The sequence below is a fragment of the Pavona decussata genome, unplaced genomic scaffold, assembly GCF_977016875.1.
Source record: "Pavona decussata unplaced genomic scaffold, jaPavDecu1.1 SCAFFOLD_219, whole genome shotgun sequence".
NCBI classification, from domain to species: domain Eukaryota; kingdom Metazoa; phylum Cnidaria; class Anthozoa; order Scleractinia; family Agariciidae; genus Pavona; species Pavona decussata.
Genome location: NW_028145624.1, coordinates 1,779,482 through 1,803,815, shown reverse-complemented (window position 1 = coordinate 1,803,815; position 24,334 = coordinate 1,779,482). Strand labels below are relative to the sequence as shown.

The 24,334-nt window shown below is 38.2% G+C and overlaps 2 protein-coding genes across 2 annotated transcripts in view; one reads left to right on the top strand and one right to left on the bottom strand.

The window, feature by feature from the left end:
• The first annotated feature begins 205 nt into the window (after window positions 1-205).
• On the top strand, window positions 206-24,179 carry LOC146459461 (dolichyl-diphosphooligosaccharide--protein glycosyltransferase subunit STT3B-like). The gene is made up of 20 exons (XM_085089486.1): window positions 206-411; window positions 2,557-2,665; window positions 2,973-3,082; window positions 4,142-4,230; window positions 5,818-5,906; window positions 6,272-6,337; window positions 7,130-7,229; window positions 8,652-8,750; window positions 9,396-9,542; window positions 10,382-10,430; window positions 10,836-10,990; window positions 11,931-12,163; window positions 12,929-13,143; window positions 13,993-14,064; window positions 14,460-14,559; window positions 16,373-16,546; window positions 16,940-17,053; window positions 18,349-18,473; window positions 19,243-19,330; window positions 20,601-24,179. Exons 1-20 carry the CDS (start codon window positions 218-220, stop codon window positions 20,709-20,711), a joined length of 2,439 nt encoding a protein of 812 aa, XP_084945612.1. The 5' UTR covers window positions 206-217; the 3' UTR covers window positions 20,712-24,179.
• LOC146459453 (electrogenic aspartate/glutamate antiporter SLC25A13, mitochondrial-like) overlaps window positions 19,521-24,334 on the bottom strand; it is a 166,984-nt gene continuing 162,170 nt past the window's right edge. The window contains exon 21 of the transcript XR_014857905.1: window positions 19,521-19,638. The gene's annotated coding sequence lies outside the window, so the exon portion shown is untranslated. The remainder of the gene's footprint in view (window positions 19,639-24,334) is intronic.

Sequence of the window (24,334 nt, the reverse complement as noted above, 5' to 3'; positions counted from 1 at the left end):
TTTTTGTTTATTCATTTAGTTTGCGTATTAGGCCGGGTTGACCCTGCTGGCTGGGGCTTGATAAATCACATGATCCATTTTTGACCATTTTTCCTCTGTCCCGATCCCAGGCCCAGAGAATATTTTTTTGGCCGGGAACAGATCAGTAGACCGGAACTATTTTCACAGCTGGTAACCGCTGATTGGTCAAGCCGCAAAACGTGGCCTTCATTCCAAAATGGAGGTCGAAGTTAGGGAAGCGTCTGGCACAAAAGACAGCAAAATCAACTCCAATGAGGCAAAGGCGCAGACGATAGGATGGCAGTCCCTCCTTACTTTTACCATCCTGTCCTTGGCGTGGCTGGTGGGTTTTGCAAGCCGTCTTTTCGCAGTGATTCGTTTTGAAAGCATTATTCACGAGTTTGACCCATGGTAAGTAATTATTAGTAAAGCAGCGATTTCCATTCCTGCCTTTTTGTATTTTCCGATTGTTCCTGAAAAAGGGAACTTCGATCTTGAAGAAACTCTGTTGCGGATGTTGGAAAGAAATGGGAATCTTGATCGTATTCTCTGAACTGGTCAGCTGTTTTCAAGTTTTTGGCGTTTTGAGTTAGCTTGAATATATACGAATTAACTTCAGTCAACTTTAAATGTCACCGTAAATTTCAAAAGGAAAAAGAAGCGTGGTATTCTTTCCAATACCAAGAAAACTGGAGTAGATTTCTATACTTGAGCAATATTATTTGGTTTTCTTTCAGGCGTCATTTCGCTCTTTTTAAAATAAAATACAAAATCTCTTCCATGTGCATGTGGCGGTAATTTTAATGCAAAATCCTTGTTGCTTGGTCACGATTCGAAAGTGTAAGGATTACTAGTCAATCCGTAAAATCGACATGCGTTGTTAACGACACATTTTAGTATTTCAAGCTTCGTTGGCTTTTGCAGGCAGGTTTTCTGTTTGTCGCTCTCAAGATTTTAACGAACAAAAGAGAATATATAGGGTCGTCTTTTTTTTAGACTAGCTTCCGGACGATCGATATGCGATCTGAACTCTTTCAAATATTTCCTTTCGGTCGTGGCGAAAATGGAAAAGATGATGTAGATTTCTTCAAATGCAAATTTTTTTTAATGAATTGCCAAAAGCTGCAAAGAACGTGCGTCTTATTTGTAAATTATTTGTGTAACTGTCATTTTGTTTTCAGAGCAGCATTTTTCAGTCTTCAGAATATACAGGTGTTTGCACTGCATACTCGCCATGTATAAAATATTGAGGCTACTTTATCTTTGAGATTATCTGAAGATTTTATCTATATATTACATTAAATTGTTATATTGAATGACCTTATCTTGTTTTACCATTTTCAGTATTATATTAGATCTAACTAAAATTTAACATCATTGGCTCATTAGCATACAAATAAAGCAGCTGCTGGTCAAAATGGTGTTTCAGAAATGAAATTGTTATTATTTTTGCATTTGAGCTTATCGGCAGATGTTCAAAATCTTTTTGTTGTGGTTTTCTGTTTGATGTGATCAGATGGTGAGTTAGCAGGGAACTACGAAAATCTTATTCTCACTGCAACTGGGAGTCATGCCAAGCTGAACCAGCTTTCGTTGTATGCTGTAACCTCCTGACAGCATGAGGCCTCGCATTGGAACTGTCTTACGCAAAACAAACGCTGAAAGACGAGAAGACTGAGCAGACAAACGAAAAAAAGAGAGAAAAAAATGAACGCGAAAAATAGGTCGGGCAATGACAGATCGCAAAAAAATAAAGCTGAACCTTGGCCAAACCAGGTGACCTGAAGAACCCTGCACACTAGAACTCAGACTCCCATACATGTGTGTGAAATATATGCTTTCTGATTCATTTGTTCCTCAGCCTGCAGAAAACCACATATATTTTTAAAAAGGTTGAGGGAAGCTTGAGGGTGTGTAACACCTTGGCCCAGTTGTTTGAAAGCCAATTAATGTTAATCCCTGAATAAAAGTTAACCGTGGTTTCCTTTTCACTCATTAAAAATGTTTTTAAAAGCTTATCTTGTGGTAATGGTAACTTAAGGTTAACTGACCTTTGTTATACATATATCTTTTTGCAAACTTTTGTCTTCAAGGCACTAGGCCTTTAGGCTGTTCTTCAGGCTGTCAATAAGGAACCGTGGATGGAGATTTTCCCAGACTATCCCTTGTACTTTGACAGAAAATCAGAGAGTGAGAATTGAGAAGCTTCATGTTTGTATGGTTTTAAGCTTGCACTTAAAGGTGGTCCGTGGACTGGATTATTTCCAAGACATGTTTATTTGAGCGGTGAATTATATCAGCCACTTCTATTTCTAAATACTCAATCATGCACTTTGTATCCCTCTCGTATGCTTTGTAATAATAGTAGGAGGGAACAAAGCCAGGTCCCCTTTCTGCTTGGTCTTTTCATTATTAAGGCACTGTCAAGTGAGCTGTGTATAGTTGACTGGTTACGGGTGGCAAAATTGCAGGCTGTCACTTTATGTAATTTTAAGAGGGTAAAGTTATCAGCAAGTACCTATCTGAACAACTTATAATTTATTTATCTCCCTTCAGGTTTAACTATCGGTCAACTCACCACCTTGTGTCACATGGCTTTTACAATTTTTTGAATTGGTTTGATGAGAGAGCATGGTACCCACTAGGGAGAATTGTTGGAGGAACTGTAAGTACTAAAATTTGCTCGTATTCGCTGACTACCCTATCAACTTGCAACTTGGCCACCATATTTCATGTGTCATTTTCCCACTGATGCAGTACCAACCCCTTTAAATCTATTTGGAGCGATATCATCATCATCATCATTATTACAGATTGACTTGTGTACAACCCAATTTGTTTGAAAATTGTTGTTCAGCCAAATAAATTGTACATACGCCACTGCTGTTTGTTTTGCCTTAGTCTAAACCGTTAAAACATGTATCTTGATTGTTCATTTCTGCAAGCTACATGTACATGTATTTCCTTGTCAGGTTTACCCAGGTTTGATGCTGACATCTGCATCGCTTCACTGGGTTCTTAATACTCTAAATATCACAGTGCACATCAGAGATGTATGCGTGTTTCTTGCACCCATTTTTAGGTAAGTTGAATTCTAGATTTAGATCTTACTTTTTTTAAAAAAAAATATAAAGTTATTAATCTAGTAAATGATGACGGAACAGAGCACTGTCAATGACATTACCCATTTTTAGGTAAGTTGAATTCTAGATTTAGATCTTACTTTTTTTAAAAAAATGTATAAAGTTATTAATTTAGTAAATGATGACGGAACAATGCACTGTCAATGACATTAACCCATTTTTAGGTAAGTTGAATTCTAGATTTAGATCATACTTTAAAAAAAAAAAAAGTTATTAATCTAGTAAATGATGACGGAACAATGCACTGTCAATGACTAAATTTTTAGGTAAGTTGAATTCTAGATTTAGATCATACTTTTTTAAAAGAAAAAAATAAAGTTATTAATCTAGTAAATGATGACGGAACAATGCACTGTCAATGACATTACCCATTTTTAGGTAAGTTGAATTCTAGATTTAGATCTCACTTTTTTTAAAAAAAATGTAAAGTTATTAATTTAGTAAATGATGACAGAACAAAGCACTGTCAATGATATTACCCTAGATAAACAAACATCCATCTATCCTGGAAATATATGCTGTAACAAACAAATGAGTTAAAGTGTATAAAATTATGACAGAATTTTTTTTATTTACTTGATCAAATCGTCTTGTTGTTCTTGTATGAAATTCGAAAAAAAAATTGATAATGAATTTTTTCTTGAATTTTCATATAAGAACAACATTAACATTTGATCAAGCAAATAAAAACTCTCTTGTCCTAACCCACGTTAGTGGGGAGGTAAGTGTTTTGCGCATATAACCCGAGGTCGTATTAACCTGCCACGGGGATGTGTCCCCCTGATTATGCCATCTTGTTGTCTGGTTACTTTGTCTCAAGACTGTTATCTAGCTACATGCTTTCTCAAACTAATAAATATTATTCAGGATACATGCAGGAAAGTACTCTTTGGTGTGAAACATTTTCAAATAAAAATCATAACTTAGCTAAATGTAATGAGGTTGTTTTACTTTCTTCAATGCCTTTTTTCTACTGAATTATTTTCTATTCCCTCTAGTGGTCTCACAGCCATTGCAACCTACTTGCTGACCAAAGAACTGTGGAATGACAGAGCTGGTCTTTTTGCCGCTTGTTTCATAGCCATTGGTGAGTTGCAAAATCCTGTCAGTTAATAAACGATTTGAGGTCATTGTGGCTGGGTTGCCACAGTTCTGGACAGGTACAATTCCTTCATGAATGTATATCAGGTGAAAAGCTGATCATTGTTGATTAGATTTTTATTAGTAATTCCAACAACAAGGCTGTCATTAAGCTTTGGAGAAGCTACAGTCTTGGACAAGACTGTGGACCCACAAAAGTCACCATTCATACATCAACAATTCAGCCCCCTCCCTGTTATCTGCCACTGAAAAAGACTCAGGTTATCGTCTGACCTTGAATCAATTTTGAGTGAGGTGGAGGGGAGAGTACATTTTCTTTTAAGTTTTTAATACAAGTACTAACATTTACAACAACATTATAATTATCAACTAATAAGTTTCTTCAGTTAGTGACAAGCTAGGTTACAAGTTTTGCTTTATTTTTTCTAGTTTTGGCAGTAAAAGATTGAACTGTCACAAATTGACAATTTCAAAAAAGAAACAACGACAATAACTTAGAAAAACGAAATAAAAAGAAAAAAAAAACGTCACAAGTGCATATTAAGAGGGTGCTTAAAGGTATTTTGGAAGGTAGTAAAAGTCTTATTTCCGATAGCTATTTGTTTTTGAATATTCAGTTTTTTGCATGGAAGTGCAAGAAAACTATCAAAGGAGAGTTTTATGTTGTGTAGGCAGCTGCAGTATATTGAGAATTTCACAATTAGAAGAGTGTAGTTTAATGTCTAAATATCTGTGTTCTATATTGTCAAAAACCCCATACCGTATCCATTTGCCTATAAGCTGATACCGGCTATAAGCCGAGACCCTAAACTTTTGGCCATCAGAAGCTGTTAGGTTTTAATGAAAAATAAACCCAAACGTTCAGCTATAAGCCAAGACCCAATATTCTATTCAGGTTGTAAAGCACTCCATGCGCCACCAATTAACATAAACCGTAAGACAAAAGAAGCTTCCCTCTCGAGAAACACACGCAACTGTAAAGAAGTTTAAGAATAAACATGTTCGTGAAATCACATTTGTATGTTATTGGTCGTTTAATTGAAAACAGCAACAAATTACAGATAAGATTAATTTAATGTGATCCAAGTATACCGCTTGTGCAACAAAACAATCACCGGAGTTCAGACATTTTTTTAGAGATAATTAAGCAACAATAATTATTATTGTACAAAACAGTAAAAAAGTAGTTTATGGCATTTTGTTTTTGTTTTTTTTTTTTGTCCAAATGGAAGCTTTATTATCTCTGAAAAATGCATGGTTATCCCAAATTTTCTTTTTGGATACCAAGAGCACTTGCTAAGTTTTGCTTTCTCTGCATAGTTTTAAACTGCGCAAAAATTTCCCTGTATTAGTAGGCACCACCCATAGGAAACCTGAGTGTCTTGAGATGTGCAGAGTGTATGCGTAGTAACAAAAGTAGGCACCGTCCTTAATTAAGTGTACAATTTGCTGTCTGATATATGTTGTCAAATTTAGCAAAAGCTGTCTTCAGAATCAAGTAAAACCTGTTGGTAAGAAGACTCACTATGCCGGATGTATATGTTTAACATTATTTCATTTGTTGATATTTCAGTTCCAGGCTACATATCCCGCTCGGTGGCAGGCTCTTATGACAATGAGGGGATAGCCATCTTTGCTCTGCAGTTTACTTATTTCCTTTGGGTAAGTCAATATTAGAAACTGTCATACCATAAAACTTTACACTTCTAACAACAAGCTCTGATTTTCGTTTGGTGTAGTTTGGGCTCAGGGCTTGAGTTTGAAAGCCTATGAAATGGTTGCAAATCTTGCTGATATTTTTAAAAGCTGTATAAAGTATGGAAAAAGAAAAAGAGTCTTTAGTTGACTTCTGTTCAGTCCGCTAAACGTTTTTTTCCTTTAGAAGGATAAGCGATGTTTGTGCCAAATTTAACTTAAGTGTTTACTTTTCATCTCAACTGTACAAGCTGTTGCCCTTCTGCGTGTGATATACAGATTTATCATACACTTTATCTAAAAGTTTTGTTTTCTTTGTTATCTGAAAACAGGTGAAGTCTGTTAAAACTGGCTCCATGTTCTGGGCAGCATGTGCCAGCTTGTCCTATTTCTACATGGTAAGTGGCAAACACTCATATAAAAATTAATACTATCGTTAGTGTCCCTGTGCTAAAAGGTTGCTACAATCGTGGACAAAACTACAGTAATTGAGAAAAATGAGAGTTTTACTCAAATATTTTAATCACCAAACACGGTCTAGAGAGTAGCAAACCTTCACCCCCCCTCCCCCTAACTCAATGTTGTTTTGAAGGCCAGACATTGATCCAGCCTTTTTTTCAGTGGCAGACCCACTTTGATGAGAGGGAGGGGGCTAAGGGGCTGTGTTGTTGATGTTTCATTGTAGTGGTCAAATTTGTAGATCAACTATAAAGTTTCTCAACAGTTTTGTCCATGATTGTAGTTCTGATAGAAATGCGATGTAAGCCTTGCGATTAAAAGAGAAAGATGTATTTATCAGTCAGTGACACAGGTATTTTCAGAAAAAAAAATGTGTTTTGCTAGGTTTGTTAGTTTTGCTCTTGTGATCTCTAGTGTTGAACCAACAATAAATCAACACAAATTAATATTAAAGGAGAAGGTCACTTCAGAAATTCCCCTCCAAAATCCAAATTGAGCGCCGCCATTTTCCTTAGTACTTTAACTTAGTAGCATGGATGCCTTTTTGTGAAAAAAAAATATATATATATATGTGATTTCTGAAGTGTCCTTCTCCTTTAAACAAAAGTTGCTCGTGCATACAGTGGGTGACAGGTTAGTTTGAAAGCAAGCTCTTTCAACTCCAAGTCTGTGATCATTTGATGTCTTGTCATTCATCACACAACTTTTCATTCGTGCTTGTGTTTTGACAGGTGTCAGCTTGGGGCGGCTATGTGTTCATCATCAACCTTATTCCTCTTCATGTCTTCTTCTTGCTACTTATGGGACGGTTCTCATACAAGATTTATGTCGGTAGGTATATTGTAGCACAGTCAGATACAAGAGCAGGATTGTTCTATGAAAATAACAGCAGTCAATATTCCTTGTGTTACCCAGGAATACCAGACTAATTACAGCTGCACCACAGCATGATCTGGCTGCTACGTTATCAACAACTAATCAAGGCTAAATAAATATTAATAATGGCCTCGAGCTAGCACACAGCTCATGAAATTTCAAATTCAAGCATGGACTTGTACTCATTCAAAGGAGGCTTTTTAGGGGCTTATTCTCCGGGAGTGCTTGTTTTGGGGGAAACTTATTATTGGACGGAATTTTGCTTTTTAGAATTTGTTGGGCTGTACAATAAAACAGTTGTAACACTAAGCTAACTAACTAACACTTAAAACAGCCAGAAGTTTATGTTCAGGAGGGCTTATGGCAGCATGGTCGAGTGGTTAGGGCGCCGGACTTGAAATCCAGTGGTCCCGGGTTCAAGTCCCACTCTGACCGCTAGCTGGAGTTGTTTCTCGGTAGCCCCAAGTTCAACTCCTCAGACGCGCTTGTAAATAGCCAGCTGGTCTACCTCCTGCCAGTTGGGATTTTTAACCATGTTATTTTCAATTTATATTATTTCTTTACGAGGTTTAATGCTCGGCCCCACTAGCATTAATTTTGTGCTATCAACACTGCCGAGGGTAAATAAAGGTTATTATTATTATAAGCTGATCCCAGCCATAAGCTGAGAACCCAAACTTTTGACTGATAAACTAAGCTTTAATCATCATAAAAATTAAACCACAACATTTGGTATATTCCAAGTGTGGAGTTATCAAGTTCCACCTTTTCTCTCTAGTCAAATGTCAAGTTTGCTTCCCTTATTTGTGGCAGTTTGAGTGAAAGCCTTCAGTGCATATCATTTAATAGCTTGATTTTCAGCTGTCATTAGGAAAATGATCCCATGTTCCTTCTTGAACAAATTAAAATAATGTTGAATTTTCATCACAGACATGATATGCTGCTTAGACATCCAGCCACCTATTCTTGGGGAGGAATACTAGACCTGAGCACATTATTTCTAACAATGAAAAGAAGAAAATACTTGCCTGCTAATGACAGTGCATTTGTTGTGATTTAAATTTTTTTTTTGGTTCGAAATTTTACAAACCAGTTTCAATGATTTTTAGTTTTTCTTTGTTCCTCTTTATGTTAGTGGGATTGAAACACCACAAAATAAAAATTAAAGCAGTTTGAACAATTTTAGAAACAAATACAATTTTAACCCTTTAAGCCCAAACGGTGATCAGCATTAAATTTCTCCTTGTAATATCAATGCTTATTCAACCCCTGAGGTCATGAGAATTAAGGATCTGATCACCACAATATGCGTATGTTTCAAGAGAAAAAATTAATATAGCTGTCAGTCACCACCATATCATTGTATTTATTTTGCAGCATATACAACCTTCTTCATCATGGGTCTCCTCATGTCTATGCAAGTACCTTTTGTCGGCTTTCAGCCAATCAGAACCAGTGAACACATGGCTGCAGCAGGTGTGTTGTCAAACTTAACGTAATAGGAATCTTTTTCATTTTTGGTAACACCGTCTAATTGTCAAAGAAGTTGATGTTGATCATTACCTGGGTGATTGTCTCAAATAGTCACACTATAAAACATTATTTAGAATCTTCAAAATGGAGGTTTTTAGTACCCACTATATTGGGGATCTTGGAAGAAGATATCTATCTATAGGTTTCTTCCGTAACAGTACCTTGAAAATCTTTGTTCTAATGTACACTTATACAATTGTACTACACTCTCTGTAGAATGTTTTTCGATTGAGTGTCGAAAGTAATTTCGTGTTTGCTTTGGTTTTGCCTTTCGGCACTCTGTGATTTGTTAGCAAACTTCTCGCCGCTTTTTCAAACAATGAGAAGCCAAACTAAAACCAATTATAACTTGTTTGCATGCTTTTTCCTGCGGTTTATGCTGCTTACATGTATTTGCTTTGAGTCCAGATTGGTTCATTGTGTTGTTTACATCTGTTCTGATTGGTCAAAGTAATTACTTAAGTTTTGGTTTTATGAGACTCAAATGAAATCGCTCTAAGGCAATCCAAATTAGGTATTACATGTAAATATTTTTCTCTGAGTATCATCTGTATATTTATTCATCTTGAAGTTTCCTTTGGCTTTCAGGAACTTTTGCCCTTCTTCAAGCCTACGCTTTCTTGGTTTACCTCAGAAGCAAAGTGTCATGGTCTGATTTCAAGAACATTTTTTTCTTTGCGGTTGTAGCTGTTGCTGGTCTTGTTTTTGTTGCAGTCATCTTCCTTACCTACGCTGGTAAACTTTCCTTTCCATTGCAATTTGTGTATTTGGAGCCCAGTGGCTTATCATCAAGTGTTTAATTCTACCGTCAGATTCCACAGTAACATTGAAGGGTTTTCTGCATAAAGGGAATACATTGCTTTTTTGGCTAAAAGTAAGAAAACACTCCAAGCTTGCCCAAGTTTGGCTGTACTGCAGATTTTGTGCATTGAAAGTGGATGGATCCATCTTTGCTATTTGTCTAAAGTCTGAATTTTGAATGATTTGATGACATAAAACTGATGTCAATTTATTTCAGTTTACTATAGAATAATTATTTTCAATTGTTTACAATACACTCTGCAAAGTACAGACCGTCTGCAGATGAAACATCCATTCAATCCATTGATGTTTAGAAAATTCTGTTCTAAAACATTTTTGCAAAATTACAATTATCGTACTTTACTGCAGTTAAAATAAATATACTGGAACCTGCAAGTAGCTTAGGCTAACCGTGGCGGGTTGCTAGTTAGGATAATAACAAACCACCAAAATGGAAATTGGTAGCATTTTTATACATATTAAACAAAAGAAATGACTTTAATGAGCAAACTAAGAAACAAACTAAATGGTTATCCAGCAAATTAACAGCTGAAAAGTTTGAAATCTTTTAGAGTTTTGCGCACAAAGTCCACAGTGTAGGCTAAAACTGGGCAATTTTTAAATGTTTTTCTGATGTTTTGACCAAAAAAAAGCTTTAATTTGCGGAAAACCCTTCAATTACTCCCCTGGACCTTTCAAGTGATATTTGCTCTGTTTTCCAATGCTGGTAACTCCATATTGCTCGTTTATTTAATATCTTCTGTATTCTGTAGGGTATGTGGCACCATGGAGTGGACGCTTTTACTCCTTGTATGATACTGGGTAAGTCATCTTCTTTACTAGCCATACAGGGCCTGGATGTTTTGCAAATGAGTTACAGCTGTAGTATTTTTGCATCCATGTGGTGTTCTGTGGTCCTTGTTAAGCAGCCGTCGCTTGCGTCTTTTTTCTTTCCTTTTTTTTTTTCCATTTGGTTAATAAAACAGTAAAAAATGGTAGGTCACAGACTCCATTTGTGGAGCTGACCTGTTACCATGGTAACCACTATGATGTCAGAACTAGCCTTAAAGTATTGCCCAACAACAGAGTTACAAACTTAAGATGTTTATAGTTTGCTTACATGATCAGATAAAATTCTTTGTAATCTTTCATTATTTCACAAACACTACAACAATGAAAAACTCTTACCAGCCTCCTTATATAATTATATTTAATTGTATTTTCCAGATATGCCAAGATTCACATTCCAATCATTGCGTCAGTCTCAGAGCATCAGCCCACCACATGGGTGTCATTTTTCTTTGATCTTCACATCTTAATTTGCACCTTTCCCGCTGGCCTTTGGTTGGTAGTGAAAAAGATCAATGATGAAAGAGTTTTTGGTGAGAGATGCTGTCGGTAGTTATCTTTGCAGTTAAAAACTGGACTGGGGCCTAGTTGTTCAAAGCCCAATTAAGCTAATCCTGGTTTAACATGAACTTTGATTCAAATTTAATTACTATGCAATAAAGATTCTTCAAAAAGATTTTTGTCCTTCAGTTTTTTACTTAGACTTTTCTTTACCTTAACCTTGAAATAATTAGCTTCCAAAAATATTTTCAAGGAGCGAGACGAAAACCTCCTTTAACTTTTAATCCTGGATTAGAGTTAATACATGTAGGCTTTTTAACAACTGGGCCCAGATCTTAATCTTTTACAATCAACTGAAAGGTTTGCTGCAAAGGGGGTGTATATCACGTTTGCCCAAAAATCCAAAAAAGGTCTCCAGTTTAAATTTTTGTGGGTTTAACTAGTGCATTTTACTTTTTTGTCCCAAGGCTTATTTCCTTGGTCAGTGTAATGTGATGAAATCCTCTGAAATTCAGTCTTTACAGAAAAAGCAAATATGAATCGACATTCAACAAACAAAATCAACAGTGCATGATTTTTTTTTTAGATTTTTATTAGTCTTAGACACACAATACATTGTACAATATTTACAGTACTACGAACTGCATACAATCCTTATAAAGTTACAATACTTACTATACTAACCATATAAAATCGTGCTATATACTTACAATACTAATAATACTTACACTGCTCACAATGCTTACAATATTTTACAATATCTTGCTTTTAACAGTGCTTGATAAAACTGGGTAACTTTGGAACATTTTTCTGACTTAATGCACAAAAAAGTGACACTAGCCCGTTTCGCAGGAGACCCTTCAATTCTTGATAATTGTGTTCTGGAGCTCTAGAGGAAAGCAGCAATGTTCAATAATAATTAAGTTCCTTGTGTAAGAGGTGTGTCTAATTTCAAACTGTTTTCCTCTACAGTTGTTCTGTATGCTACAACGGCTGTGTACTTTGCCGGCGTGATGGTTCGTCTAATGCTGACTCTGACCCCAGTTGTCTGCATTCTAGCAGCCATTGCTTTTTCTGTTACTCTGGATAACTACCTTGTTGATGATCGGCCGTCTGAAAACAAGGATGCTGGATCAGGTGAAGCTGATGAACAACACAGTGATGAAGAGAATGACAAGAAAAAGAGAAAAGATCTTTATGATAAGGTGCGTGTTCAGATTTACTTATGATATAATGTATTTGAAAGGCTCAGGGGCATAACCGATCTATGGGGCTTTTCAGATTGCATTCTATTGTGTTAGTTAAGATTTACCGGAGGTTTTGCATGTGACCCTGAATTCCACTGCTTTGCACTTCATTTTGTGATAAAATGAAAATCTTGCCCATCATCATAGCTTTTTATTGCAAACAAAGTGCAATACAGTGGGTAACTCATAGTGCCATTCTATCTGGTTGTATAAAACATTTTGTAAGATAAGAGGGGTTTTCTGCAGTCGTTCCTTGTGTTCCAAAGAATTTTCTTGAGGCCTATATTGGATCACTTGGCTGAAGGCAATTTATTGGGGATAGGGAACATGACGAGAGTGCAAGAAACTACTTAAGAATGAAGGAGGAATGCATATATACTGCAAAAAATTTCCCACTCATCTTGAGAATGCTTTTTGCATGAGAGTTGCCTACAACCATTCCCAGCATTCTGAACGATTTTCTTGTGCTGTCTTGCATTCAGTTTCCTTTACTTGTAAATCAGCCGATCCACGATAGTTTACAACAAAGTTCTCCAGAATGAAAGTGATGGTTGTAAGAAGTCTCTAACTTAGTGAAGTCGGTTTATGCAACCAGGCCCTGATATTGGTTGTTCAAAGCGGGATTCAGTCATCTTTGAATTTATCATTATTGATGATAAAATAAATGAGGATTTCCATAAATCATCCTGTTTTGATTAACTTGTCGCTGGCTTCTTTTTACAGCCTGGCAAGAAAAAATCTCCAAACAACAAACAGAACCACAAACCGGAAGAGATGGAAAAAGAAGAAGATGGAGGAATGATTGGTGCTAATCTGAAGGGAATGGTGGTCATGTGTATTGTAATGATGCTGATGATGTTTGCCGTGCATTGTACCTGGGTGACAAGCAATGCATACTCCAGTCCTTCAGTTGTATTGGCTTCTACTAATTATGATGGGTAAGAATTCCTTCAGTTGGCATTTTTCTAGCCTGTATAGCTGGCGGTTCCATTGGGGCTTGGTGGCCCGCAGCAAAGCCACAAAAATGAGTGGCAAAGCTGCAAGAAGACACTTGCCGCTCATTTTCATCTCATTTTCGCAGCAGGCCACCAAACCCCAACGAAACAGCCAGCTACACAGGCTAGTGCTAAGTTTTTATTCCCATCTGTTGCATTAGTGTATTGCATGTGCACTGGCTGACCACAAAAGGCCCAAACAGCAACAAAGTCTAATTTCTCTTACAATATCAGTACTTAATCTGAGAATAACTGAAATGATTGATTACCAAAGATACAAACTGCCTTGATTCGAACAAATTCTCCCAACTGGTACTATAAGAATATGGATGGAGATAAGTGAGGAGAATTCATGCATTGTGATATTGGGCTTCAAGATGGCAACCATGTATTGAGGTTGCCAAACAGCTTCAGACAATCTATTTTTGCATACAGCACAACATTTTCCCCAGCTGTATTGGCAGACCTATTAATTTCATGGGTTACAAATGTGAAGATGGTGCCTGTATAGAAGTTAGATCCCTAAAGTAATCCTTAGTTGTTCTTCCAAAAAGGGGTGCAAATCCATGGATCAATGTGGTGAATAATTTTAATGGCAAGAAGGTAAACAGCTTCCAGTAGGTTGAGTGAAGTGATGAATTCGTTAATTCTCTGTAGATGGTATGTTTCTCAACCGTGAGACTGAAAGGTTTCAACAGTTATAACATAAAGCCTCCCCACTGAGTAGAAAACTTAGCTATTGTACATTCTTGGATTTTGATATTTGACATTGCTTTTTTTGGTTCTTTTTAGGAGTCGAAACATTTTGGATGACTTCAGAGAGGCATATTTCTGGCTGAGACAAAACACAGATGACAATGCTAGGTATGAAGTTCTGTGGATTCCTGCTGCTTATGTTGTTTCATTAAATTATAGCAATAACTGTCAGTCCTTTATTAGGCTATTTGTAAACGTTGGGGATAAGCTTTAGTGTCCCCAAAAACTTTCCCCTTTCAAAAGGAAAAGAAACATTACTGGTAAATAAAGGGGGAACTAACTAAACCACAGAAATTATAAGAGTTGTTGCTCAGGGATTTTTAGAGATGGGGATGAGCAGGTATGTAGGGCTGTAGCATATTGTGGATACACTCAGGAGCTAGGTTATTTAAAGCTTTATAGGTACATGTAATAAGGGCGATTTTTAAAGCAATGCACTGTTCAACAGGAACCAATGTAATAATATATGCTAATAATGATATGTGTTATTGTGTTTGTTGAAGGGTAATGTCTTGGTGGGATTATGGATATCAGATCGCTGGAATGGCCAACAGAACAACGCTTGTGGACAACAACACGTGGAACAACAGTCATATAGCTCTGGTATGAGGACCTCATTGAAGTGTTAAGTCACATTTCAGGGCAAGGGCCTACTATTAGTTAATTTAATTTCATTATCTCTTATTATAATAATTTCATCGGGCATTGCGGCGTATTTTGCGGTCTAAAATGAAGAATTCAGCGGGCTAAAATATATTTTAGCCCGCTGCTCTGAGCCAGCTCTGAGCCAATAAGAAAGAAGAAAAAAACGTAGCCAGCCAATCAGAATTGGAAACAATTCAACTGTTCGCGCCGTTTTCTTGTTTGTTTGACTGGAAGCGCTGCCATCTGCAAAGAGATTGTTTTGAGCTACAAAATCGATGGAAAACCTAACGAAGAAGCAAATTCTCAGTCGTCTGAGCTAGATGAAGAGGACTTTAATACAGAAACTGGTGGGCGATGGGTGGAAATAATGCCTGTAGTAGCTCCACGGCCGGAGGCGAGGTGAATGTTACTTGTCTTCTTTGAGCGAAACCAGCTTAGTTAACTTGCACAATTAATTTTAACAGTCGTAAGAGACTATTTCTTCGCAGTTTACAAAATTCTGTTATTTTCCTTTTGAAAACTTAGAAGCAAAGATTCTTATGACAAAATTTGCGGTGTTCTACCAAAGTTTTAACTTTTTGTGACAACGAAAGCTTTTGTACAATAAAATAAACGCCGACGTGATTCCGGCAGCGTTCACAGAAGATATCGTGATCGCTTACTGTACTGTCTTTGATTCCTTTTGTGAATGCCCTCTGAAATTATTATAATAGTAATAGAGTTGATGTTCTTGGGCGTAAATATGTTTTTGGCCCTTCTCAGAACTCATTTTAGCCCTCGCCTGCGGCTCGGGCTAAAATGAGCCTGAGTTGGGCCAAAAACATATTTACGCCCGCGAACATCAACTCTATTGTTATATTATCATTGTAATTATTGTGGTGGCCTAATGGTGACTGGAGCTTACTAGTGCACCTGTGTTATGCAATAAGAATTCTATTTAAAAGAACATTAGTGCTAAACATGACGCAACAAGGAGGTAAAAAAACAGCAATGAAGAGTCCAACCTAGTCTCAAGCAACTGACTTTCTGATCTTTTAATCAAAACCACCACTACTCCACCATGCCTCCATATTACAAATGTTAGGGAAGTGGTCAAAACTACTATACCCACCAAACCACAAAATATATGGTGGTCTCTGTGTGTACACCCCCCCCCCCCCCCACCCTTCCTCAACCTCAAAGATGGAGTCTTTATTGCATAGTAAATAATAAAAAAAAAAGAGCAAGGCTGATTTCACGGTTTTGGAAAATATACTTCCCTGACGGTGAAATCAGCCTTGCTCTTTTTTTAGATAATTTGCTTTACAATTTTTTTGCTGATTAGATCCTTCACTACAGGATCCGGTACTTTTATTTTGTCACGGTGGCCCTTGCAAACACAGCTTATTACTGGTTTTTACTTTATTGCATAGCCACTTCTCTATCCAGCAGTTAAAATTGACAACGAGATTCAAACCTTACTTTTCCTGTTTATTTAGCGTTGCTGACTCTTGCTATCTTAACATTTCAGTGTAAACTCAAATTTTAAAGCCAATAAAATTTTGTCGGTAATGTTCATGACATAGGTCGTGTCGTCGATAACCCTCCTACCCTTTACAAGGTGGGTCGTCTTCGAACAAACTTGTTATGACCAGTTTTCTTGCGTGCAGTGTTAGTATTTCTTTTACAAAAACAATCAAACACTATTTTGATGCCATTAGCTCGTTGCCCTAAAAGGTCATCCACGTTCTGTTCCGTGTCTTTGATCGAAATCTCCAAATTCCATTTTCAGGTTGGAAAAGCCATGTCATCTAATGAGTCGTCAGCGTACAAGATAATGAAGATGCTGGACGTGGATTATGTGTTGGTCATATTTGGTGGTGTGATTGGCTACTCCGGTGATGATATCAACAAGTTCCTTTGGATGGTCAGGATTGCCGAGGGCGAGCACCCACAGGAAATCAAGGTTATAATCGAAATTTTTGTCTGGTTCTAGTTTTCAAAACAGTGTTGTCTTTTTATCGCGCGTTCACGGAGGAAAACGCAAGTTGAAGAAAACACGAAGTCGTAATGCAGCTATTAATTTAAAGCCGGCGGGGGGGGGGGGGGGGGGGGGGAGGCAGGGCATGGAGTGGGGATTTGACATTTTTCTAAAATTTTGCCGTCAAATTCCCTACCCATGGACAACCCATTCCAGTCAAATGCACAAAAATTTCTTCACTCCGGGAAAGCGTGGATTCACGCGTGAGGCTCGCACGCTCGTAAGGTGCACTCCCGACTGTCAACTCCTTCACACACACCCCTACCCTACCCCCCCTGTTCCCTCCTCTCCACTTCAATGCTTTTTTTTTTGTTACAGGAGTCGGATTACTTCACTCCCCAAGGGGAGTTCCGTGTGGACTCAGCTGGTTCACCCATACTGTTAAACTGCCTCATGTACAAGATGTGTTACTATCGGTTTGGTGAGATGCAGGTACGCTTGTATTAATTGAACTCATAAATCCATTTGGTTAAGATGAATATTCACAAGACCGAATAGATCGATTTTCAATTGACTGTCGAAAGTAATTTCACGTTTGCTTTGGTTTTGCATTACTATGCTCTGTTATTGGTTAACAAAACTCGCGCCACTTTCTCAACCAATGGGAATCCAAACCAAACCTAATCGTGCTTTCACCGCACAAGTTTTCCGGCGCTTGGCGCCAGTAACATGTATTTGCTTCGAATTCTAATTGGCTCGTCATGTTGTTTACATCTGTTGCAATTGGCCAGAGTAATTACTTTGGTTTGGGTTTTACAACACTCAATTGGAAACCGCTCTATCAGCTATAGTTAAACCCTTTCACTCCCATTATCTGAATGTTAACTCTCCTGACTGACTACCATACATTTCTTTTCAAAGTAAGTTCACAGAATTTGGTGTTACATCAAACAACATCACCTAGTTGATGATTTCCTTTAGCGAATGAGGAGGGAAGCAATTTTCGCGCGCGCTCGCGTCGTTCGCTCACTTTGTTAGTGAGCTTACGCAACAGGACGGCTGAGGGAAGGGGACGGTGAAATATCGTTGTGTGACCAACATGACATCTTAGTACCTTCACCTTTTTAGGCGTTTTTTGACCAAAACTGGTTTTCTGTCATCTGTGACAACCTGAAAACCACGAGCGGTAGGAATGTTACAATCTAGAGTCATGAAAACTTGGCTGTCACGTTGGTCACACAAGGACAATTTGCCGTCCCACCACATCAGCCGTCCGGTTGCGTAAACTCGTTATTAGGGAAATTTAGAAACGACGACGGCGACGTCAGCGAGAAAGTCGCTATTAAAATGAATTCGCGTTTTTTCAAACGTTGTCGCAATTATTCCAAATTCTTTAAATGTCAAGGGGGTGTAGGTGAAATTTTCTGGAGATGAATTCTTGGAGACCGCACCCAAGTTTAGAGAGAGAAAGAAAAATTCTCCGTTGTGTGTTTACGTCTTCCGTAAAACTTGCCATCAGGAAATTTAACGTGCTAGTCGTGCAGTGACGGCAAAGAAATGTACCAAAAAGAGTAATGCACGTGCAGAGTTGTTGTCTTGGTCACAAAACTTATTGCTTTTTTGACGTTTTCGTTGCCATCGCCGTCGCGTTGCTAAAACTCCCTACTATCCCAAAGAAAAATACCGTACTGTTCGTAGAAAACACGTGTCGACACGGCATTTATTTATTTATTTATTTATTTATTTATTTATTTATTTATTTGTCGTTCTTTTTGTTTTTCTTTCAGCTGGACTTTCGATCTCCGTCGGGTTTTGACAGGACTCGAAACGTAGAAATTGGAAACAAGAATTTCCAATTAGAGCATTTAGAGGAAGCGTTCACTTCAGAGCATTGGCTAGTAAGAATATACAGGTAAGGCCCTCTTTGTTTTGTGCGTAGACCTTAGTCACAAGAACAATTTGTAAAATCTCAGAACTGCTTTCCAAGCTTTCATTCAGGCAGAGTTGTGAGAACTTTGAGCAGAGCTTGAAGTCGTATTTATTTTATTTATTTAACCTTTAATTAAGGACGGTACCTACTTTTGTTACTGCGCATACGCTCTGCGCATCTCTAGATACTCGGGTTTCCTATGGGTGGTGCCTACTAATACAGGGAATATTTTTGCGTGGTTTAAAATTATGCAGAGAAAGTCGAACTTAGCAAGTGCTCTTGGTATTTAAGAAGAAAATAATTAGGGGTAACCATGCATTTTTCAGAGATAATAAATCTTCAATTTGATAAAAAATGCCATACATTGCTTTGTATTTTAGCACTTTTTAGAATTATTGTTTCTTAATTATCCCTAAAAAAAATGCGTGCTTACCCAAATTTTCTTTTTGGATTCCAACAGCCCTTGCTAAGATCTGTTTTTCCCGCATAGTAATAAACTGCGCAAGAATACCTCTGTATAAGTGGGCACCGTCCTTAATCACGAGCAATTCATCAGCTACAACTTAAATAATTCATTACAAAGAGTCTATATCCGCTAGGTGACGGTATATCCACAAGCTGAAAGATAGCGTTAGCCCATGCGTCTCCCATTTCCTTTGGGCGAAAATACGAGACGTCCAAGGGGACTTCTGAGAAATTTCGAGAAAATGTACATAAATCCATTGTTGAATAAATGTATTTATTTTTGCAGGGTTAAAGATTACGCTAATCGTGTCAAGAGTAGTGCACCTTTGAGGTCAACAAATTTAAAACCTAAAAGCAAATATATTCCCCGGCGGGTAAGTCTAACGTGATGTGTTGTGTGTGCAATCCATAACCACATGAGCAGGTAACCAATCAGATTGCATGATTCACAGAATTCCGCCTGCTCGTGCACTGAGAAAAACAAACATGGATTGTTATATCTCTCAGTTTAGTACGCGAGGTGTTTGGTCAATTTTGCCTCCCGTATTCAGTTCACTGTACGGCTCGCTTACTTCAACTAGTTTCCTTTCCCTCGCGCCCGATTAACCTGAGAGATATAGTAAATATCTTATTAATCTCGTTTTCTCGGTCCGTACTGTAAGTTACGGATCGTCGTTTTTTTCTCGTTGATTTATGGCCCGCGCGCTTTGCGCTTGGGCCATTAATCAACGAGAAAAAACTCGGTCCGTTATTTACAGTACGGACCTCGAACTCGGTTAGTATTAAAGAGGTATTTATGTCACTTAGAATTTGACGCGTAGTGGATTTTGTTCACACGTAATAGTTTCTCTTCCTTTAATACGCGTGTGAACCAGACTATACAGTTATGTCTGTTGAAACAAACTCCTGCAGGTTTTGAGTGTTTATGGTGCACGCCATGTTAAGGCCTAGTTCGTACGTCGAATATAATTCGGACGAATTTAATTCGAATTGACTTCGTCTGTAAGACGACGATAATAGAGATTTGATTTAGACGACGGATTTGATTCAACCGACTTGAATAACATGGGATGGTGGAACTTGGTGTGGACAACCTACGATGATTCCAGATTCAAGAAAACGACGAATCGATATTACGTTAATGTATTTTCAAATTTGTGTATTAAATTCGATGCGTCTGAACTGCAACGTATGAACTCACACGCTTTTCAGACGTTTCTGGACGAATTTAATTCCACGAACGGTTTCATACATCGCTTTACCGACGAATTTAATTTCTTGTATTAACTTCGGCAGCATTAGTGCGGTTTCTAATTGAGTGTCGTAAAACCAAAACCAAAGTAATTACGCTGGCCAATCGCAACAGATGTAAACAACACAACGAGCCAATCAGAATTCGAAGCAAATACATGTAACAGGCGCCAAGCGCGGGAAAACGCGTGCGGCGGAAACACGATTGGTTTTGGTTTGCATTCCCATTGGTTGAGAAAGTGACGCTAGTTTTGTTAATCAATCACAGAGCGTTGTAATGCAAAACCAAAGCAAACACGAAATTACTTTTGACACTCAATTGAAAACCCTCTATATTCGATTTAAATGCGACGTATGAACTAGGCCTAAGCTAGTTTATGTCTTGTTTTGCAGAATAATAGGAAAGGACATGTAAAGGACAAACTTAACGTAATTCAAGGAAAGAGAGTTCCTCGAAAGGGCAAAAAGAAAAGCAAATCCAAAAAAGCTAAGAAGAGTGCCTAAGGAAACACACCACGTCTTACAAAATCATGTCCTCTGTGAGCTGAGTGCAAGAATTCTTGAGTTTCTTTCGCTCGTCCTTCTCTTGTTTTCAATTTAAGTTGTTAAACTAGCTTTTTAATATTAAGGTCATCAAGACTATCGTGGTCAGCGCTATGTGCTGCTCAGTGAGACAAACGTCAACAAATTTGAATTTAATTTAGCTAAACGAAATGTAAAGAAAAAAAACTTGACTTGGCTGCCCTTTGACTATTAGGAGAGTTATGTTGAAAAGAACTTAGTTAGACTTAAAAAACAAACAAACAAAGTTACACATTGCGTGCGGACAAAACTGGCACCTGAATGTCTCTACTAGAGATTTAGCCAGTTCGACCAAGCATACTCGTTCTATTAGAGCGGTTTTCAGTTGAAAAACCAAAACCAGTAATTACTCTGGCCAATCACAACAGATGTAAACAGCACAATCAGCCAATCAGACCTCGAAGCACATACATGTAACTTGCGTAAAGCGCGGGAAAACGCGTGCCACCAAGCACGATTGGTTTTGGTTTGGCTTCCCATTGGTTGAGAAAATGGCGCGAACTTTGCCGACCAATCATAGAGTCTAGTAAACCAAAACCAAAGCAAACGGGAAACTACTTTCGACACTCAATTAAAAACTGCTCTTATATGGAGTGGTTCTCATTTGAGTGTTGTAAGGTCTTGTAAAACCAAACCAAAGTAATTACTCTGGCTGATCAGAACAGACACAAACAGCGCAACGAACCAACCAGAACTCGAGGCAAATACAAGTAACCGGCGCCAAGCGCGGGAAAACGCGTGCGAGCAAGGCACGATTGGTTTTAAATTTGCTCCTGATTGGTTGAGAAAGTGGCGCAACGTTTTGCTAGCCAATCAGGGAGCGAAGTAAGGCAAAACCAAAGCAAACGCCAAATAGCTCTCGGTACTCAACTGAAGACCGCTCAATTTGGGTGAACAGTAATAAATGTCAGGGCGTCTATGTGTGAACGCAGTGGTTTCGTGAAGTGTTGAAACACTGTTAAAAAAAGCCTTTTTAAAAATAATACTTGTTGTGAAACGTTGTTCATGTTGACTCTGGACAGGGCATAAAAAGAATTCGAATTCCAACAAAATGTCTTGTGTGTAAAGAGTCCTTGAAAGCTGGCATGAGTTGCCTAACATTTGTCTTCCAAAGAATACCAAAGGATCCGCGTTGCGTTGTTATATTTAGTTTAAAAACTGTTCATTTTTATGAGGGAAGTGGTCTGATGGAATTCTATTCATGGAAAATTATTTTTACTCCCTTCCCCCCCCCCCCCCTTCAAATTTATTTTTTGGGATGACCCCCTCCCACCTTCATTAAAAAAGTAAAACAAAAGGAAATTGATTACCGTTACATTGAATTACTAGAGATTCTGTTAGCACCGCAGGCAATTTTTAGATAACTACGGGGTATTCAAACTCGTTATATTATGCGCGACTGCCCCCACCCCGTTAAATTCCACCATCTTACCTCAACTCATAAAAAAATAAACCTTGTCTGGTTTTCACTAGCGACGAAAGGACAGACGCAAGCGCAAGTATAAGAATGCTTATTTCACCGTGAAAACGGCCTCGACGCAAGCATAAGCGAAAGCACAAGGATCAAAATCTTTCCTTTTCTTGTGCTTGTGCTTGCGTCGCGTTCGTTTTCACTTGACATAATGATCTAATTCTAGTGCTTGTGGTTGCGCCCATGCTTGCGTCGCTAATGAAACCAGGCTTTAGGTTATACGCTGAGTGAAGTACAATTCATATAATGTTAACGTAATTTGAATACGTGTGTCTGCGAGAATTAAATATAGAGGTGGATCCGTAGCAACTTTCGCCCTACAGTTTTGCGAGCACGAATTACTTTTAACTATACAAGACAGAATTCTAATGATTTTCAATCACATCAACTAGTATTCTTCAGTGAAAACTACGCGCTTATCCTGAGAGACCGCTGTCGCAAACGAACACATTCGTAAAAGCGGCAATCGATGTAGAAGGCCTTTGAGAGCGATGTACAGGACCATAAGCGACTCCCCTGTAGGACTGTCATTAAGGTTGGATCAGCAGACTCCGTTAGGGGACAACACTAAGCAACGGCAACGACAACGCAGCAAAACAAAAGGCTTAATGGGAAAAAACAATCGCTGTGCACGTGCGTTTTAAATTTTGGTACATTTCTTTGGCGTCCTCTGCAAAACAACAACGTGAAATGACCAAATTCAAGGTTTTGTAGAGAACGAGAGCACACGACGGTGATTTTTTCATTCTCTTTCTTAACTCGAACGCCACTCCAACCAATTTGGTTCCTGGGTAGTTCGCTGTCTTTGTACAAGTTGGATGAGTTGAAATAATCGCGAAGTAGCACAAACAAAATGGAAGTTATATTTGTCAAGTGACTTTTTGTACTTGCGTTATAAAGTTCGGTACATTTCGCTGTGCTCGGGAGAAAAACGTAGTAAAACGACTAAATTTAAGGTTTTGTGGAGAACGCGAGCATATGGCAGTGACTTTTTCATTCTATGTCTTTACTTGAACCCCGTTCTAAACGAATTGGAATAATCGCGAAGTAGTGCAAGTAACGCGAACAATTATTTTCAAGTGACGTTTTCGTTGGCGTTGCCGTCGTCGCTGCTTAAGGTCCCTAAAGCTCTCTAATGACCGCCCAACCGGGCGGGCTTTGGGCCGCGGCTTTTCAAACTTTAAAACTATACTTGTGCGTTTGAAAGTTTTAACAGAAGTTACTTGCCAGTTCCATAAGAACTTGGTTGGAGCGTTCACTGCTCGGATGTTAAATTTTCAACTTTTGTTTTGTTTTTGTCTCTATTTACTTATTCAGGGTTAACTAAAAACAACAAACAGCAGTGATTCGCATTTCAAAACTAAATCGAGAGAGAAGGTCAGGACACGCGCGTACAATTCGCGTGGCGCGTGGGAACGCTTGATCCAGTGAACGCTCCAATAAAGTATTAAATAAGGCGTGCCAGGAGCCAGTCAGAATCGAGAATTTTATCGATATGTTCAGACAACTTGATAAGTTTCTTTGGACTCGACCTAAAAACACTAGTTCATTTTTTCATTAATTTACCTTTTAGTTAGATGTATAATTTGTATTAAAATTTTGTGATAAGTTAATTTAGGTTCAATGGACATAAAGAAGAGTGAAGTAACAGTGATCAGCCTTGTAATTTCTCCATAGAATGGCATTACCAAATTTGGTACACAAAAAGAAAGGGATCAATTCGAGAGAAAATTTGAAAACTTTTTAAGGGAAAAATTAGCTTGACGCACTTCCATACTCTCCCAATTTGTGTTAGAAGCACTGTGTTGTTGGGAGAATTGATATGTCGACTGTTACTTCCTAAGTCAAACGTCGAATCTTATTTGTTTCTGGCGTTTCAGCCTGGAAATTAAATAAAGATGTGTGACCACTCAAATGAACGATCGTCAGCTCTGTGTAATTAACTGTTGCACTGTTTATCATCTGTGCACGGTCACACTTGTTCCCCGAATCCCGCACACCCCCACCCAAAAATGTTTAGAGTACACCCACCCCCACCCGCCCAGGGACCGTCTGCGGTTGTCACGTTCTCCCA

Coding starts and splice junctions, on each gene's coding strand:
- LOC146459461 (XM_085089486.1), top strand. CDS start 218: ATGGAGGTCGAAGTTAGGGAAGCGTCTGGCACAAAAGACAGCAAAATC. Junction 2,666..2,972: donor GGAGAATTGTTGGAGGAACT/GTAAGTACTAAA, acceptor TTTCCTTGTCAG/GTTTACCCAGGTTTGATGCT. Junction 13,144..13,992: donor GCTTCTACTAATTATGATGG/GTAAGAATTCCT, acceptor GGTTCTTTTTAG/GAGTCGAAACATTTTGGATG.